The sequence below is a fragment of the Eublepharis macularius genome, chromosome 11 (assembly GCF_028583425.1).
Source record: "Eublepharis macularius isolate TG4126 chromosome 11, MPM_Emac_v1.0, whole genome shotgun sequence".
Classification (NCBI taxonomy): Eukaryota; Metazoa; Chordata; class Lepidosauria; order Squamata; family Eublepharidae; genus Eublepharis; species Eublepharis macularius.
In genome coordinates, this window is record NC_072800.1 from 54182533 (window position 1) to 54198950 (window position 16418).

Genomic DNA, 16418 nt, shown 5'->3' on the forward strand with positions numbered 1-16418 from the left:
ATGGGTATACTTTTCATAGATGCCTCTTACAGACTTGTGTTTTGTATCTGTTTACATTACATTCAACACAGGTATACCCTAAGCTCTCTACAGCTACATGAAGGCATCCAGATATGAGAAGATTATAAGGAAATTCACAGAATTTTGCATTTTTAGAAATAGGTATAAATATTTGGATGACCAAATCTCTTGTTCTACAGCACTACAGCAAGAGCAAAAGAACAGGTCTTAGATGCAGGAACTAGGCAGCTGAGTTGCCATGGTAATAATCTGTTGAGGATGATTAAAAAGTACTTTGCTATTCCATTTGTGAAATCTTTTTTATATAGCAGAAGCAAGAAGCTCAACAATATACTAAGATCTTAAGAGTTCTCCCTTTGCCCCCATCTAGGATTTTTTATTTGGTTAGAACCCCAGTCATAATAGTCTGTGATGCACCCCATATTAAGATAGGGGTTCTCAGCACACATGCAGAAATCAATGGGTATGATGCTTAGAAAAAAGGTAAAAAGGTCAAACCGGGTATGATGTAGGATTAGAATGAATTGTTGCATTAGGATTTTTTTAAAATACTCATTTGCAGCTCTACATGGCTTTTTTGAAGATTAGGGATACATGTTGGGGAAGGGGGTATTTATCCTTTTCCTTCTGTGCTATTTTCCCAATCTAAATTGCAGTTAGTCCTGCACGGATGGTAAAATAAAATGTGCAAGGGATCCGCCCTCCTCTCACCCTCGTGTCTTTTTATTGGACTCTAGAAGTGCTCAAAGGTTGCCTGTGCCCCACAGTATACTGATGAGTAAAATACATGGCTAATCTGGGAGCAGCATCTATTTTTGGAGAGCACCAGCACCCGCTGTTCTTATGGCATTCATTTTCCTTTCAAACCTTGTTCAAATTAAGACACTCAAGAATAGTTCTTTTAATGTTTCCTTCTGTTCCTCTACTGACAATGTTTCCTTCTGTTCCTCTCGTTTTTATCACAGCAGTACAAAAAAAGAAAATCTCATAGACATTGCACCATGAGGGGAAAAAATTACCTTCTTTGACAATGTTGTCAGTGAAAAGGCTTGTTAAAATAGTAGCAGGAAGCGTTCCATTGGCTAACAAGATGCCTGTGAGCATTGCCAACTTTGTCTGCTCCGTTTCAGAAAAGGCTTTAAGGAATAACAGGAGCTGAAAGACAAGTTTTGGAGGAGGAAGAAAAGACACCTTTAAGCAGGGCTTTTTTTCAGCGGCAACGCGGTGGAACGGAGTTCTGGCACTTCTTGAAAATGGTCACATGGCTGGTGGCCCCGCACCCTGATGTCCCGACAGAGGTGAGTTTAGATTGCCCTCTGCGCCGCTGGAGCAGCGCGGAGGGCAATCTAAACACCCCTCTGTCTGGAGATCAGAGGGCGGGGCCACCAGCCATGTGACCATTTTCGCCGAGGGCGATTTAAACTTTAAAAAACTCCCTCCCCTTGTTCCAGCTGACCCAAAGTGACGCCATTATGCGGTCCTGAGTTCCACCACTGAGTTCCACCACCTCTTTTTCCAGAAAAAAGCCCTGCCTTTAAGTATTCAAACTTTAAACCCACATGGCCCAACCTAATCTTCCCAGGCCAACACTAAGTGCCAGATTCATTGATATGGCTGGCAGTCCCATAAAGATCAACTCAGGGATGAGCTCAGTCAGCCTGATGCAATGGTTAGAGTAGGATCTGGGAGATCCAGGTTCAGATCTCCTGCTCTGCCTTGAAGTTTGCTGGATGACCTTTAACTCCTGGAAAGACGGATGGGATAAAAATGCACTAAATAAATAAATAACGCACATGAACACACAAAGCTGCCTTATACAGAAAATCTCTTCTTCTCTGAAATGAAAGGCTTGAAACAGACTGAAAGCTTTATTAGTCATATTAAGCAAGGAAAAGCAGCAAAACAACTTTTGAAGATCTAGCCTTAGGAAAGGAATCTGGACTTTCTGAAAGGAATCATGATTATGAGCTGGTTATCAGTCTTCAAATAACATTTTCCCTTTTGCATGGAAAAAAAGGAAAAGTTAATGGCTTATAATTCAATGGGCTGAATCCAAAGGCCTCTTCCTCTGTGGATCTAACCCAATAATAATAATTGTTCCCCTAGCAGTTGAACTATTTAGAAATGGTGACCGAAACTCCATCTCTGGAATGTTTGAAAGGGGAGATAAGTAACTACCGAAGACAGAAGTAGCATAGTATTTATTACTTCCTGGTCCAGGATCATCCTAAATATTACCACAGGGATAAAAAAAAAACAGTTCTAAGGTATCACTCACATACTATCACCACATTCTATCATACCCCGTGAAACAGAATCCAGAGCAGAGACCTACAGGGACAGGAGTGGTTGGTTCAGATCCACCAAAGACCCCAAAGAGATTTCAATGCAAGTTGTGTGAAAGAATCCCCCCCCCCGCCAAGTGACCTGAATAATCACCACCTGGCTCAATTGTTTGTGGCTGCACTACGCAGTTCTCAAGGGCTGTGGTAATGCATTCTTGGCGTTCTTCCTCTTCCCTCACATTCTGTCATGGTGACAGGAATTTCACGTGTTTATAACTTCATCAGTGGACATGTAGACATTGCTGGATATTACACTACTGTAATCATTTGTCTCTTGAATTCTGTCTGGAAAGGAAAATTCAAGGGTGCATAATTAAATTAGTGCAATATCCAGTGATGTGCAGTTCCTACTTAAGCATCTTTCTCATGCTAGAACTTAATAGATGAGGCAAGCTCATACTTTGCCTGGGCAGATTATCCGTAAGAACTGGAAAGATGGCAATCCCGTGACAAGTTTCCAGGTAAGATGAAGTGGGGAAGGACCTGCAGTACTCTGAAATGAAGATGAGAGCTTTTTGTGCTGTGGATGAGGGAAGGGGCCAAGTGCCACCAGCAAAGCACTTGTTTCTCTCAGTTGCCGTTATCAAATCATATAAGAGTAGATTAACCGCACTGTATTACTTACTTTTCTACATAAGCAGGGGGCTACACTTTACAACAAAGTTGTACCAGTTCTTAATGTGCAAGTTAACCTTTTTCTGAAGGTCCCATAAAATACAATATATAATATCACTTATGGTTTTGCAAATCAGAATGTCAACAATTCTTGAATCCATTTTCTCTCTCCCACACCAGAAGTATGAGAGATAATAATCAATCCCCATTTGAACTTAATAGCATTAAACAGCAATATTTAATAGATGCCAGGTTCTTTATCATCCTCCTTGCCTTTGATGACTAGAATGATATAAACAACATCTGAGAGCAGAACCACAAGTGACAAAAGGCACAGGTTGGACACTTGTCTGCTTCCCTCAAGTTTTGATGGGAAATGTAGGCAACTTGGCGGAATGTTGGACAAGTGACAGTTGAAAAGTCCACTGGACAGCAGTCAGAGAGCGAAGCTGCAAGACCAGGATGCCTACATTTCCCATCAAAACTTGAGGGAAGCAGACAAGTGTCCAATCTGTGCCTTTTGTCACTTGTGGTTCTGCTCTGAGTTTTTGGCATTCAGCCATGCTGGGACTACTTTGTATTTACATAGGAGATCATTTTCATTTTGTTCAAAAGATATTATTTTGTTCCTTGCTTAATTGTTAGGCATAGCCCGAATTAGCTTCTGGAAAAAAATTTCCAATTCTCATTAACCCACTTAGGACCTATCGAGAAATGAACACAGTGTTCTGTTCCAAACTGTTACTACCACCAACTTGCAACAGTGATTGTTTTCAGCATTCTTCCTTTCATATTTCTATTACAGTTTTAGTTACCAGCTCTGCAGGGGAAATCCTGGAACACTGACAGAGCAGAACCACAAGTGACAAAAGGCACAGATTGGACACTTGTCTGCTTCCCTCAAGTTTTGATGGGAAATGTAGGCAGCTTGGCGGAATGTTGGACAAGTGACAGTTGAAAAATCCATTGGACAGCAGTCAGAGATTGAAGCTGCGAGACCAGGATGCCTACATTTCCCATCAAAACTTGAGGGAAGCAGACAAGTGTCCAATCTGTGCCTTTTGTCACTTGTGGTTCTGCTCTGAGAAGAATTCTGACTTCCCACGCATCAAGAGCTAATTTATATGCCATTAGATACATACAAGTATAGCTACATATACAATGAACACAGAAAAAGCAACATGCCCAAATCTTACTCCAGTGTGACATTCTTGGAATATTGAAACAGGTACTTTTTTTTTTTTTTTTGCACAACAGGCGTTCCAAATAGGGATCCCCCACTCCCACCCTCCGTCTCCCCGCCACCACTCACCTGACTGGCAGGAGGGGGGTGGAAGGCAGAGAAATAGGCCTCCTGGGCGTACCCCTGGAGAGGCGTGACATCAGTCCTGTGAGTGATGTCATCACTCTGCCCCAAGAGCATTCTCACGCTTCACCGCAGGCTGAATCAGACCCATGTGGGGCCCAAAGTGACCCGCTCCCAAGCATGTGCATGTCATCGCACCACTCCTGGGAGTGCACGCAAGGAGTTAAAAAAAGTGAGTGCTGGGTCCCCCTCCCACCATGAAGGTAAGGGGACCTAGTTCCAAATAGTGATACAGCCCTTTAGCTAACACTATGACTTGTTCCATTAAAGCACAAGAGTAACCAAAAAGGTTGAGACAAAAAAAAAATGTTACAAAGATAGTACAAATCAATAAAGCAGTACAAAATTGAATCAAATAATACAAAAAATGTGATAAAATCAGTAACAATGTGGTTCAATATATTAGTACCGTACCATTGTATATTAAAATGAACAGTTTAAAAAATATCCAGGTATTATTGGATATTTATCACCATAGGTATAGAACCAAATGTGTTTTGACCAAAGGCCTTACTCTCATGCAATGCACCCCATAAATATAACTATTAAATACCAAATGGCTGGATATGCACAAAGTAGACCTTAAAAAAGGAGAAAAAACGGTGTAATTATTGTACATATTTTATTTCTTGGGAAACAAAACTTATAAAACTTATTAAAATGTTTAAATTAAATGTTTAAATTAAATGTTTTAATTTGGTCTCAAGGGAAGAAAAACAGGGTATAAATATCTAAACAAATATATAACTACTCTGATACCCTCTAAACATTGAAAAAATGTGGAAATTTAAGTAGCAAGGTGGGGGTCTGTGTTGGAGATACCACCACAGGAATCTTTGAGAGAGAAAAAAATCAAAGCATGCAAAAGGGGAATTGCAGTTATGCGGATCAAAAGAGCTTTTGAAATATTTCTGTCTGTGAGATGTTGCATTTCCAGTGCAGATCTTTCCTCCAAAAATTCTAATCAGTGATTTTACCATAGGCAAAGTAAACTTATGCTAACACACACACCTGGATGGTGCTTGAGAGAACACAGAAGTCCTTAGAATTTTACTGCAGTTAACAATTTCTACCATTAGATGCTGCTATAGCCTCTGAAAGTAAAGTGTCCAAGCTTTTAGACATCTCTAGGGCAGGATGCATTGGGCAGCAGCAGTCGCTGGTAAGTAGGACTGCAATGTTTAATCAATTAATCATAATAATAAAAATATGTTTAGATCAAGATGTGCCTGATTTTTTAAGCAACTATTCTTAAAGAACCATTTGTTTTAAAATGGCAAATGTGTAAGTTAACAGCTGCCCGTGCCCGAGCATTCTCTGTTGTGGCTCCTATTTCGTGGAATGGCCAGCCAGAGGAGATCACAAAGGCTCCCACAATTCTATCCACAGACCATGTAAACCAGAACTATTCAGGAAGGCATTTTTTAATAAAGGAAATACGGTTGTCGTAAAAGAGAATTGTTCAAGAGGATGCTTTTACAAAGGAACAAGGCTTGTTGTTTATGGCACTGTTTATTGTATGCATCATCTTACTGTATTGTTTTCTAATTTCTGTTATTGGGTTTTTGTGTTTTTTTATATGTCATGTCTTAACTATTTTCTAACTTTGAAATCCAGTCATATTACACTATTTATTGTATGTCTGATACTCTTCTCACTGCAATGTTTTAAAGTTGATAATCTGCCTTGATCCTCAGTGAGAAAGACAGACTATAATGTAAATAGCACGGATGGCATGAATGTCTTAGAAAGGCATTCTTCTTCTTCCCCAACATAAGGAAGACCTTTTCTGAGATGGTTCCTGTTGTGAGTACAACTGGAATCTTGTGTACACAGTTTTTCTTTGTATGCATCTTAAGTAATCCTTACATTACATTTAATGCATTTGTAGCTGAATGCACAATTTTTATTTCTAAAGTGAATACATGCTGGCACTTTCTTATAAACAGCTATCCATAAGTCCCTACAAGTTAGATGCATACTTACTGGACTCACAACCCTCAGCTGAAGTCCATTTTACTGGGGGGAACCATCCGTATGAAATCCTATTTTACACAGGCTTGTGAGAAAAGGCAAGTTGACATATGAAAAGTGATTTCTGTCACTGAACTTCAAGCCCTGAGCATTAAAACAAGACTGCATTTTTGTTCACACAGCAGTTTGTCATGACTTTGCTAAACTCAGCAATGCAGCATTTCCAGATGAAGTCAGCGTGTGGGGTGAAGATAGAGGAGGAAAGGAAAAAAGGGTGTCTTGAATACAAGCTTTCTGTATATAACACAGAATTAGTCAGGATTACTCATAACAGTATATTACTGTAATTTTCAGCAAAACCAGGAAGAAGTGCAAATTTAGGTTTACAAAGAAACAAACGTACTAAACACTTAGTGTCAGTCAAAAGGTATCCATGCTAAATGTACAGAAATTCTGCCTCAACAGTATACAAAGAAGCACAGCATATATAACAAATGCACTACTACAAACTCACTTTGCACACTGTAAGAGGAAGGCTGTGACAGCAACAACATCTTTTAAGCATCCACTGGCAGCTCAGATACCCCTTTGTTCTTCAGGATTCTTGCAAAATTTAATTCTCATATTTTATTCCGTCTTCTGAAATCCACCCATCATAAAGCCCAACAGCTACTTTAGACCATGATGATGGACAAACCAAGATGGCAAGTGTTTTCTCCTCTCAAATCCAATGGCGATGATGGAAAGTGCCTTCAAGTCATAGTTGACACATGGTGACCCCTGCCGGGGTTTTCAAGGCAAAGGACTAACAGAGATGGTTTGCCATTACCTGCTTCTGCAGCCCTGGTCTTCTGCGGAGGTCTCCCATCCAATTACTACCCAAGACTGACCCTGCTTAAGCTTCCAAGATCTGATGAGATAGGGCTTGCCTGGTCTATCCAGGCCAGGGCCTCAAATCCAACAGGGAGCATGATAAGGAGAAATGGCAACCATGGCTTGGTAGAGATGGCAAAGAGATTACATAACAATTTATTTCTTCTTTTGGAGCAGCTCATAATGTCCAAAATACCCCCATGGTTTCTAAAGCATGTCTTCAGATATCTCAAAGTATTGTATTCCTTTTAAGAATATGGCAATCGTTAGGAAATGCAACAATTTATACCCAACGTTTCTCTATTAACACCTCTTATTTTCAAGAAATAATGTTGATATACTAAACAATCAAATAACTTTGCAAGCTGGATAGTGTCTGGTCTCCATTGTTTCATTAACTTTCTCAAAAGAGAGTGAAATGATATCTTGGGAGCAAGTCAGGGAAAAACAGAAGACAAACCTTTGATGCGATTTTAGTTTCTGCAAATTAAAACCTACATTCAAAAACCTGCACACAGATATTTTTCCAGCAGTTAGACATTTTACAAACCAAAACTTCTCACATCTCATTTTCTAGGCATTCCCCCCTCCCCAGTTGTTTCTCTTTTGAGCCTCAGGTATGAGAAGTATGAGCTGAGCAAGTTAAATAATTATCTGGTTTTCACATAGAATGGACAAGCTATCCATACACTATGTATTCTCAGTGCTAAATTCATAATTCTAAACCAAGAAAACTGAATTCTGCAACCTCAACAAGCTATTTAAAGCACGTAAGTTTACATATGTTTGTGTTTCACATACCTGATTCTGCATCTGATCATCAGGAGCACAGAGCACACAGCTCCATAAAGCACAGATGGTCCTTTGACATGGAAAATCCTGCTACATTCCTTTCTGAGATTACATTCCATTTTTGAGATTACACTACAAATTGCTTATACACTTCTAAGTTGCATTGCACCTTAAAATTCTTACTTTTTATTTCAGCGAAAGCAAAGATCATCAGGACATCTAATGGATGTACATGTAGTTATATGTAAATTGTTATATTCTCTGTAAAATAGTTCTGGTGAAAAAGTCCCATCCCTTTCCTGCTCTTTATTCCAATATAAGGCACAGACCTTTTTTAAAAAAAGGACTCTCAATCTTGATTTATTTAGCATACGTATGGAAACAGTACAGCCCTACCATTTAGTAGGTAGTTTCCAGTTCCCCAGAGCAGCTAATGATTCTGTCCACACCGCATCAAAAGGACAACTGCAATTAATCCCCAAAATATAATGTTAGCAATGTTACCTTTTTAATTTCATCTTCAAATGCCTTTTCCAAATATTTATATCTTCGGATGAGTTTATTGAAGACCTAAATATAAGAGGTAGCCAATATTTTTGTTAACAGGAAAAATAGAACTTCGCTATCCCTACAGGGGCTATAAAAAGCACTTTTAATTAATCGATGATGAAATAAAAATAAAATAGATATTTTTAACTATAACAGAATTGCCAGCATTTAAACAAATTCAACTACTACTTTAGAAAGCAATTGTGCAGTCCCACTCTTTCAGACAAGTTGTTAGTCCACTAACAACTTCAGAAATAAAAAGATTAATTTGTAGTGATACTAATGTTTTAATCAAGTGCACCAGGTTTATGTACTATCAGACGCAAACTGCCAAATCTACTGTACTCGATATAAGGGTTTGTCAGCAATGATCATAAACTATCGGTGTACAAAAGATTCCTGCAAAATTGTGATCCACTCATCCATTCCAATTGCTCTCTGACCTGAGCGTAATGTCGGATGGCATCGTGATCTTCATCTGCAGAAAACACACAGTGTTTGGTCATCTTGGTCTTATCATTGTCATCTATTCTTGTCCCTCCTGGTGCTGAAGAGAGACAAACAATATAATCATGTATGTTACATAAATCATATACTCTTTATAACTTCTAAGCTAGAAATAATGCAGTCTGGGTTTTTTTAATATATATGTATACACTACATAAATCATTATTTTTATAGGTAATGGAGATACCTGGAGAGCTAGCTCAAAGAAAATGCTCTGCTTGCAGAAGGTCATGAGTTTAATCTCAGACATCTTCCATTAAAGGAACTCCAGTACAAGAACTGCATTAATCACACGAGAGGTAACATGATTTCCTGATTGCACTGTACCACAGAGTTAGTTTTGCCACTAAGTTGGTACTTCAGGCCTTTGCATAGTTCAGTACACAATGCATGGTCCTGACAACCTTTTGTGGTCCAGCATGATCACAGTGGGTGAGATCTAACCATCTTTTCTGCTGATGAAAAAGTGAGGAGAAGATCCCCTCTGACTACCCAAAACGCCTATGCTGGGGACGATGGGACCCGCATAGAAAAAAGTCATATAGATGTTGGCTGTAGTTGTTGTGGAAGGCCAAATATACTTTTAGAATAAAACAGGCTTGTCTGTTGATAGTAAGCTACATTCCACCAACAGAGTGACATTTTTATGGTGATGGATGCTCCGGGAAATGGCAGAATCCAACAACAAAATTTCATTATTTGTGTCAAACTGCAAATGGCCCTTGTCAGTTTTTCCTAGCACTTGGGTGCAGTTCAAAGTCAAGATTTCGGTGTTGGGAGGCCCTATATGTCAGAGGAAAGATGGGAGGTGCTGGATGCCTGGTCTCTGAACAACACAGTCTTGGACTCATCCCTAGGGAAAAGGATGTGTAAGCTTTTATAAGTAAAGATTAGCAAGCAACTACCTTTTATGTTCTTTTAACAGTATTCTACCTTAATTCTACCTGCTAATATAAAATGTTCCCAAATATCTATACATTCTATAATGCATGTATGGTTAATACAGTTTTTTATATATATGCTTGGTCTCCAGGGTTTATTGGGACTGGATTCTTGGGAATATCTCACTCACAAGCACTTAGGCTACTTGTTTATGTTTAGTAGAGAGGGTGCTGAAAGGAAGGTGAATCTTTTTCTCACACACACGCACCCAACCCACCAACTACCCTTTGGCAGGCAAAGGCAGCCAAAAGGGGAAAGGGGCCAATGAGGTTCCTGGGGTCAGGAACCCCCAAATCTTTTGATGGTGGGCTATGTGAGAATATCCCTAGGAAAAAGGATTTTTGTTTTGTTTTATTTTTAAAACAGACCACTTAGCAGTTGGTCAAAACAGTATACTGCACTGTGACCTGGCACAGAGGAAGAGTTGACAACTGGGGGAAGCCAAGGTCCAGTGGGTCTGTGACAGCAGTAAGGAGAACTGGGCAAGATTGAGCAAAAAAGCAGGTATCTGGGGCCAACCATCCTGTCCCCACATGCCCTGGAGGCAGATGTGGCAGTAGAAGAGGAGGAGCAGCCAAATGCCCCATGCCTGGCTGGCAGTGAGGAGTAGCACTGTAAGGGGCCATGTGAGAAGTTGCCACCCAGCCATGCTGGGCCAGCCTATGATGTGAGGGAGCCATGGAGAAGCCTGATGCAACCACCACATGCCCAAGAGTGCAGGAAGCATCAGCCAGGCACGTGGTTCGGATGCTGGGCTGCAGCAGGAGGAGGGCTGGCTGAGCCCACTGCAGTCTCCATCAGTATGGAGAGACACCAAGTGGGGAGCCCAGTGTTGGGACATCCCCAGGGGAGCCTTTCTTCAGCTGGACCAATGGAGGCTGGGGAGGAAGAGTGGACCACTGCCTTCTGGCTGGAGGGAGGGCACAGCATTGGAGGGGGGAAGAAAGGTGACACTGGAATCCCCTCCTCTTCCCTTTCCGAGGCCATCCTGCAACTAAACTAGATAAGGCAACCCCGGTGGGGGCCACAGCCTGGGACTCGGACACAGACCAGGGGCAGTCCAACAGCTGGTTGGATCTCACTCAGTAGGTCACTGTAGTGTCATGTTGTCTCATCACATCTAATGGTTTGTTAATCTGAGGTGTCATACTGGACAGCATTATTATAACGTATTTGTCAAATACAGTTAAATACAGTTTAACAATATGCAAAAAAAAGGAAATAATGCCAGGATCAAGAAGAGAATGAGACTAATATTAGTTGCCAGAGAGATGAAACCAAGATGGTATGTGTGCCATGTTACTGGTATTAGCTACGAAAGTGTTAACACTTACAGTCTGACATACTTACCCAGCATGCTGCCAGCTATCAAGATGTCAAAGAGTGTGTCAGCATAGCGACGATAATCTAGCCTTGATCCTGTTGCATCCAGAAACTTGGCTACAGCTTCCAGGTCGTCACCAGCTTCGTTGAGGCCTTGGACAATTGTATCCCTGAAGACCGTGGGTTCAAATTTCTCTTTTTCATCTAGGGCAGACAACTATCACTGATCACTGTATGAAGTCTGGCTACTTAGTTACAGTCTTCTGTTGCTTTCAGAACATCTTTTGGATGAACACCAACTGATATTATGTAGTCCTTGCTTTTCCTCCTTATACTCAGAGTCCCTCAGTGTAGTGAAGGTATGCCCATCTTTTAAACAGGAAGTAGATTCTTTTGGAATGGGAATATTTCCTGGCAGTTTTCCTGGCATTGATCTCCTAAACATACTAAGTGCAGGGGCAGTATAATTAAAGTTGGTATGTGTTAAATTTGGGATGGGGATTATATGAAAAAGGAATGTTTATGCCTTTCTCTCGGTCAGTTTCTAGTGATGGGGAGTCAGACAATATTTCAATTAAAAAACGTTTTCTCCAAAATGAAGAGAATTTTTAAAAAATTAATATCCCTTGCCACTGATCTTTCCTCATGACCAATTTTCCTACTCACCCAAATGCAAGATCAACAATATTTTAAATGATTTCCTTTTAATTATATTGGACTTTTATGCTCCTGCACCTTTAAGAAAGGCCTCAAATATTAGGTTTGCTAGAAAAAAAGAATGTGTATCAGACTCCTCAAGGTAAATGACTGTCTGGTTTCCATTGGCTTATACTGGTATAACTACATAGGATTGCTCTCTAAGTTTCTCTGATGATTTAAGAAAAAGTATTTTATTGAGACAATGAAGGTTTTATGGATACAACTATAAAAGCCTCTTCTACTGAAGTTCCCATATTATATTTACTAATTACATTTCCAGTGAAGTACTGATAGACAATGAATCCTACATATTTTACTATCAATTCTTCATTTTAATTGTCACTTGGCAAACAGCATGAAACTCTGCAGGGTGGACTGATTTAAATTGGTTTTTAAATCACCAAGGCAAAAGAGATCAGCTTAAATGAAAATTATACATAATTTAGATATTTCTTAAATAAACATGAGAATTAATTGTTGCTTTAATTATAAAAAACATATTGGCTTTTAAACTGCATAGACTCTTCTGTGAGTACAGAATAAAAATTTAAATATTTAGTATTTCTAGAAACACATACCATTATGTGTTTATTTTTAGAAATCAATGCTTATGATCTTGGATAGGGCCTCTCTTACAACCTTCAGCCATGGCTGGGTGCTATAGACAGGCAATAGTTGGAACTGACACAAGAAGGTGCTGTTTTTTCACTATTCTTTGCCTTCTCACTATGCCTCTTCTCCTGTCCTGCCCTGCCCCACCCGAAGCCCATTTCAACCTGGAACAAAAACAAAAACAAAACACACGTTAAGAAAAACCTAGGTTCAGCACGTGTTCTCTTACCTCAAGGTTTGCCGGGATCTGTAGGAGTCCTGGAAGCTTAAAGTAGGCGTCCTGGAAGCTTAAAGTCCTGGAAGCTTAAAGGATCTGTAAGCGTCCTGGAAGCTTAAAGGCGTCCTGGAAGCTTAAAGCTTAAAATACAGGCTCCTGTATTTCCCTTTCCCTTTTTGCTGCTCTGTAAATGCTAAACTTTAAGCTTCCAGGACGCCTACAGATCCCGGCAAACCTTGAGGTAAGAGAACACGTGCTGAACCTAGGTTTTTCTTAACGTGTGTTTTGGCTCGTAGTTACTCTAGAAACGACTATTCCATTTTACAGGCCCTTTGAAATACCAACAAAGCAGCTGCCTTCCTTACCTCCTCAAGGAGGTCATTCTGTTCACACAGTTGAAGGTACTGAAAAGCCAGCAAATGAGCAGCAGCTGATTGTATCTTAATTGGGAGGAGGGGGAGAGGCATTGTTGTGGTGAGTGGGTTTGATACACGGGCTCATAATGTGAGAAATATGTGCAGCTAGGCAGCAACATCTTGAATAGATCTTGGAAAAAACCTGGCAGCCAGCAAAGAGACTGCAAAATGGAAGGGATGTGCTTCCAAATGCAAATAATTGACTTTCATCCAAAATGCAATATTTTATGAAAACATAAGTTATTACAGCAAATTTCACAAAGAAAAGGAAATATCAAGCCTACCCCTCTTCCTAGTTTTGAACCGCTGGCCTGTTAGCACCGGCTTCTGATGCTTATTCATAAAATTTCTGGGGGAGAAAGTTTAAAATATTAAGAATACAGTTTTTAGTAGACAGATTTTAATACCAAAGATATGATAATAAAACCCTGCTCCATGTGCTCTATAAAATAAAGTTTATGACTAATTTATGTGTTACGTCTTTGGGTCCTGACTCAGAGCTGCCATATCCCCTGCTATAGCGGGGATCCCCTGGGCAAAGCTACCATCCACTTCTTCTCATCAGGCTGGGGCGAGGTGTCCAGAAAAATGGGGAGGCAGGCTGACAGGCACACGTGAAAAGTGTGCACACCCATGGCCCCAGCAATTATGCCACTTCTGGTGCAACCTGGAAACGATGGGTCATGCCAAACTGATTTTTGAAGAAACAGACCCCAGCCCAACTCACAATTTTCAGATCATTCCAGAAATGATGTAATCACCAGGGGACACATGCCTGTGTGCACATAAGTGAGTAACCCGTGACTCAAGGCCCCTTGCCCCCATTTTGGACTCGGGGGACCTGGCAACCCTTGTCCTGGCGCCTGCCAAGTAGTTCCCATTTATTAACTGCTCTCACATTTTGATGGTTATGCCAGCTCTACAAATTCCAACAAATACAGTCTAATTTTGCTGCTGCACCTTCCCTCTCAAACTCAGCCTGAAAATCTCAATTTGATCTCTCAGTCCTCATTCTACTTCCTTCTCCATGAACTAGTCCTTTCCAGACATTAATGTACTGGTATCCAATCACACATACCAGAAGAATGCCAGGAGAAGAATGCCAGAGGTGGGGGGGGATCCCCTGCCCCCAGATCCTATTTCCTGCAGCTGCTTTAAGCAGCAGTGAGAAGTTTTTTTAAAGAAATGGCCATTGGTTCAACAACATGGTGTCATTTCTGGGGATAATCCAGAAGTGGCATCACACCTCTCTAGGAATCACTGAAAACACTATGCTAAGCCCAGTGATTCCTAGAGAGGCGTGATGACATTCTAGGTTTCTGGTGATTTCCCCCAGAAATAATGTCACGTTGTCACCAATCGCCACCTCCCCATGTCCGTGCCTCTACTGCTCTTCCTTTGTATTTCATAAGCTTTGTTGTTCATATGAGAAAGTAAGGCATGCCTCTGTTTACTGATGCGACTTTGGAAGATAATTGTCCAAAAAGTAAGGTACAAATACAGTAAAATAAAACAAAGTGCTACATAGAGTTTTCCCCAACTCAATCTCCTTAAGCAAGTCACCAGTCACTACTAGTTCTCAGCATCTTACTTCTCTGTCTGCCAAATAATACCATCTTACCTTATAGGGCTTTTGTAATAATATAACATAAAAAGCACGCTGAATATGTGAAATATAAATCACATTGGTACAGTATGAAAAGAAAGGTCCTTAAGATGTTGCTAAATGCTCTGGTTAATTGTGCCCTTTAAAAAATAAAAGTGATTGATTGCTTCTTGGAATAGTTGACCCATTGGACATCTACTGTCCAAGAAACAGAAATTTCAATAGAAGAGTCAATTGAAACATAAAGAACAGTCGATACTTCATCAGGATTTGAGAATAACTGCAGCACACTTAAAATTAACTTCATGATCTCTTACATAACAATGTGTCAATCTAAGCTATTATGTACATCATTTCCATATGCAACTAATTGACAGATTTTAAACACATCATTGGAATTAATATCAATTCCTGCTCCCCCCTGTAATACTGAGGTATACCGTTATCCTTTGGAATTACGCTTTTAAAAATATTAGTCCCCTCACCCTCAAAGTACTAGATAAGAAGGCATCCTTGCCATCCAGTCCTTTTTAGTAGTTCCCAACAGGGCTGCCAGACCACCGGCGGGGGTGGGAGATCCCCACCCCCGCCCCCACTTACCTGGCCAGCGGGGGGCACGCACCTTCCATGCACATCCCCCTGCAGTGCTGCGCACCCCCACGCACAGCAGCCCCAGGATTAGGCCTGTTTTGGCCTGGATCGGGGCCCCTGTGGAGCGCAGGAGCATTCCTGCGCTCCGCAGGGGCCCACAACGGGCCCAATCCACGCCAAAATGGGCCCAATCTGTGCCCGTTTTGGCACAGATCGGGTCCGTTTTGGCACGGATTGGGCCCGTTGTGGGCCCCTGTGGAGCGCAGGAACACTCCCACGCTCCACAGGGGTCCAAAATGGGCCCAATCCACGTCAAAACGGACCTGATCCGTGCCAAAATGGGTGCGGATTGGGCCCATTTTGGCACGGATTGGGCCTGTTGTGGGCCCCTGTGGGACGTGGTAGCATTCCTGCGCTCCACAGGGGCCCACAACGGGCCCGATCAGCGCCCAAACGGGGGCTGCGTGATGACATCACTCCCAGAAGTGACATCATCATGCTTGCAGGAGCGCATGCATGCACACACGAGCTCCTCCAAGGTAAGAGCCAGGTCCAAGTCTCCCGCTGGGAGATCGAGGGGGCCTGGCAACCCTAGTTCCCAATATGTTATACCTGATGCAGTAAGCAATCACTCCTGCTGCTCCCTATAGGTTGCTATGCTGTTGATGTTGCATGGGCAGTTAATGTTCAAATGGGGGCCTTTAACTACCAGACTGCCCATTTCATTAAAACACCCCTCCAACCTAAAGACATAAAAGAAGAATGATCAGCATGTCTTCGGAGGTCACTTCTGGGGCCACCTCTTTCTCCCTATTCATGTAATTGCTCTAATCCTTTTCCACCTCAGCACCAAAAAGCTTGGCTCGAACAGAAGAGGAATAGGCCTCCTCTTTTCTCGTCTTTATCCAGTCTAGCTCACAGCTGCAATTGCTAAGGAAGGACTAGGCACTGACCGCTGTATCAGAGGTAA

The 16418-nt window shown here is 41.3% G+C and overlaps 1 protein-coding gene across 4 annotated transcripts in view; it reads right to left on the minus strand.

Moving 5' to 3' along the window:
* BZW2 (basic leucine zipper and W2 domains 2) overlaps positions 1-16418 on the minus strand; it is a 70349-nt gene that overhangs the window by 20447 nt on the left and 33484 nt on the right. For all 4 annotated transcript variants that reach the window (XM_054990802.1, XM_054990800.1, XM_054990803.1 and 1 more), the window contains exons 2-6: positions 13536-13600; positions 11335-11511; positions 8979-9082; positions 8491-8556; positions 1041-1176 (exon numbers count right to left, since the gene is read on the minus strand). In XM_054990802.1, the coding sequence (XP_054846777.1) occupies positions 1041-1176; positions 8491-8556; positions 8979-9082; positions 11335-11511; positions 13536-13593 (541 nt within the window). In that variant the 5' untranslated portion in view covers positions 13594-13600. The remainder of the gene's footprint in view (positions 1-1040; positions 1177-8490; positions 8557-8978; positions 9083-11334; positions 11512-13535; positions 13601-16418) is intronic.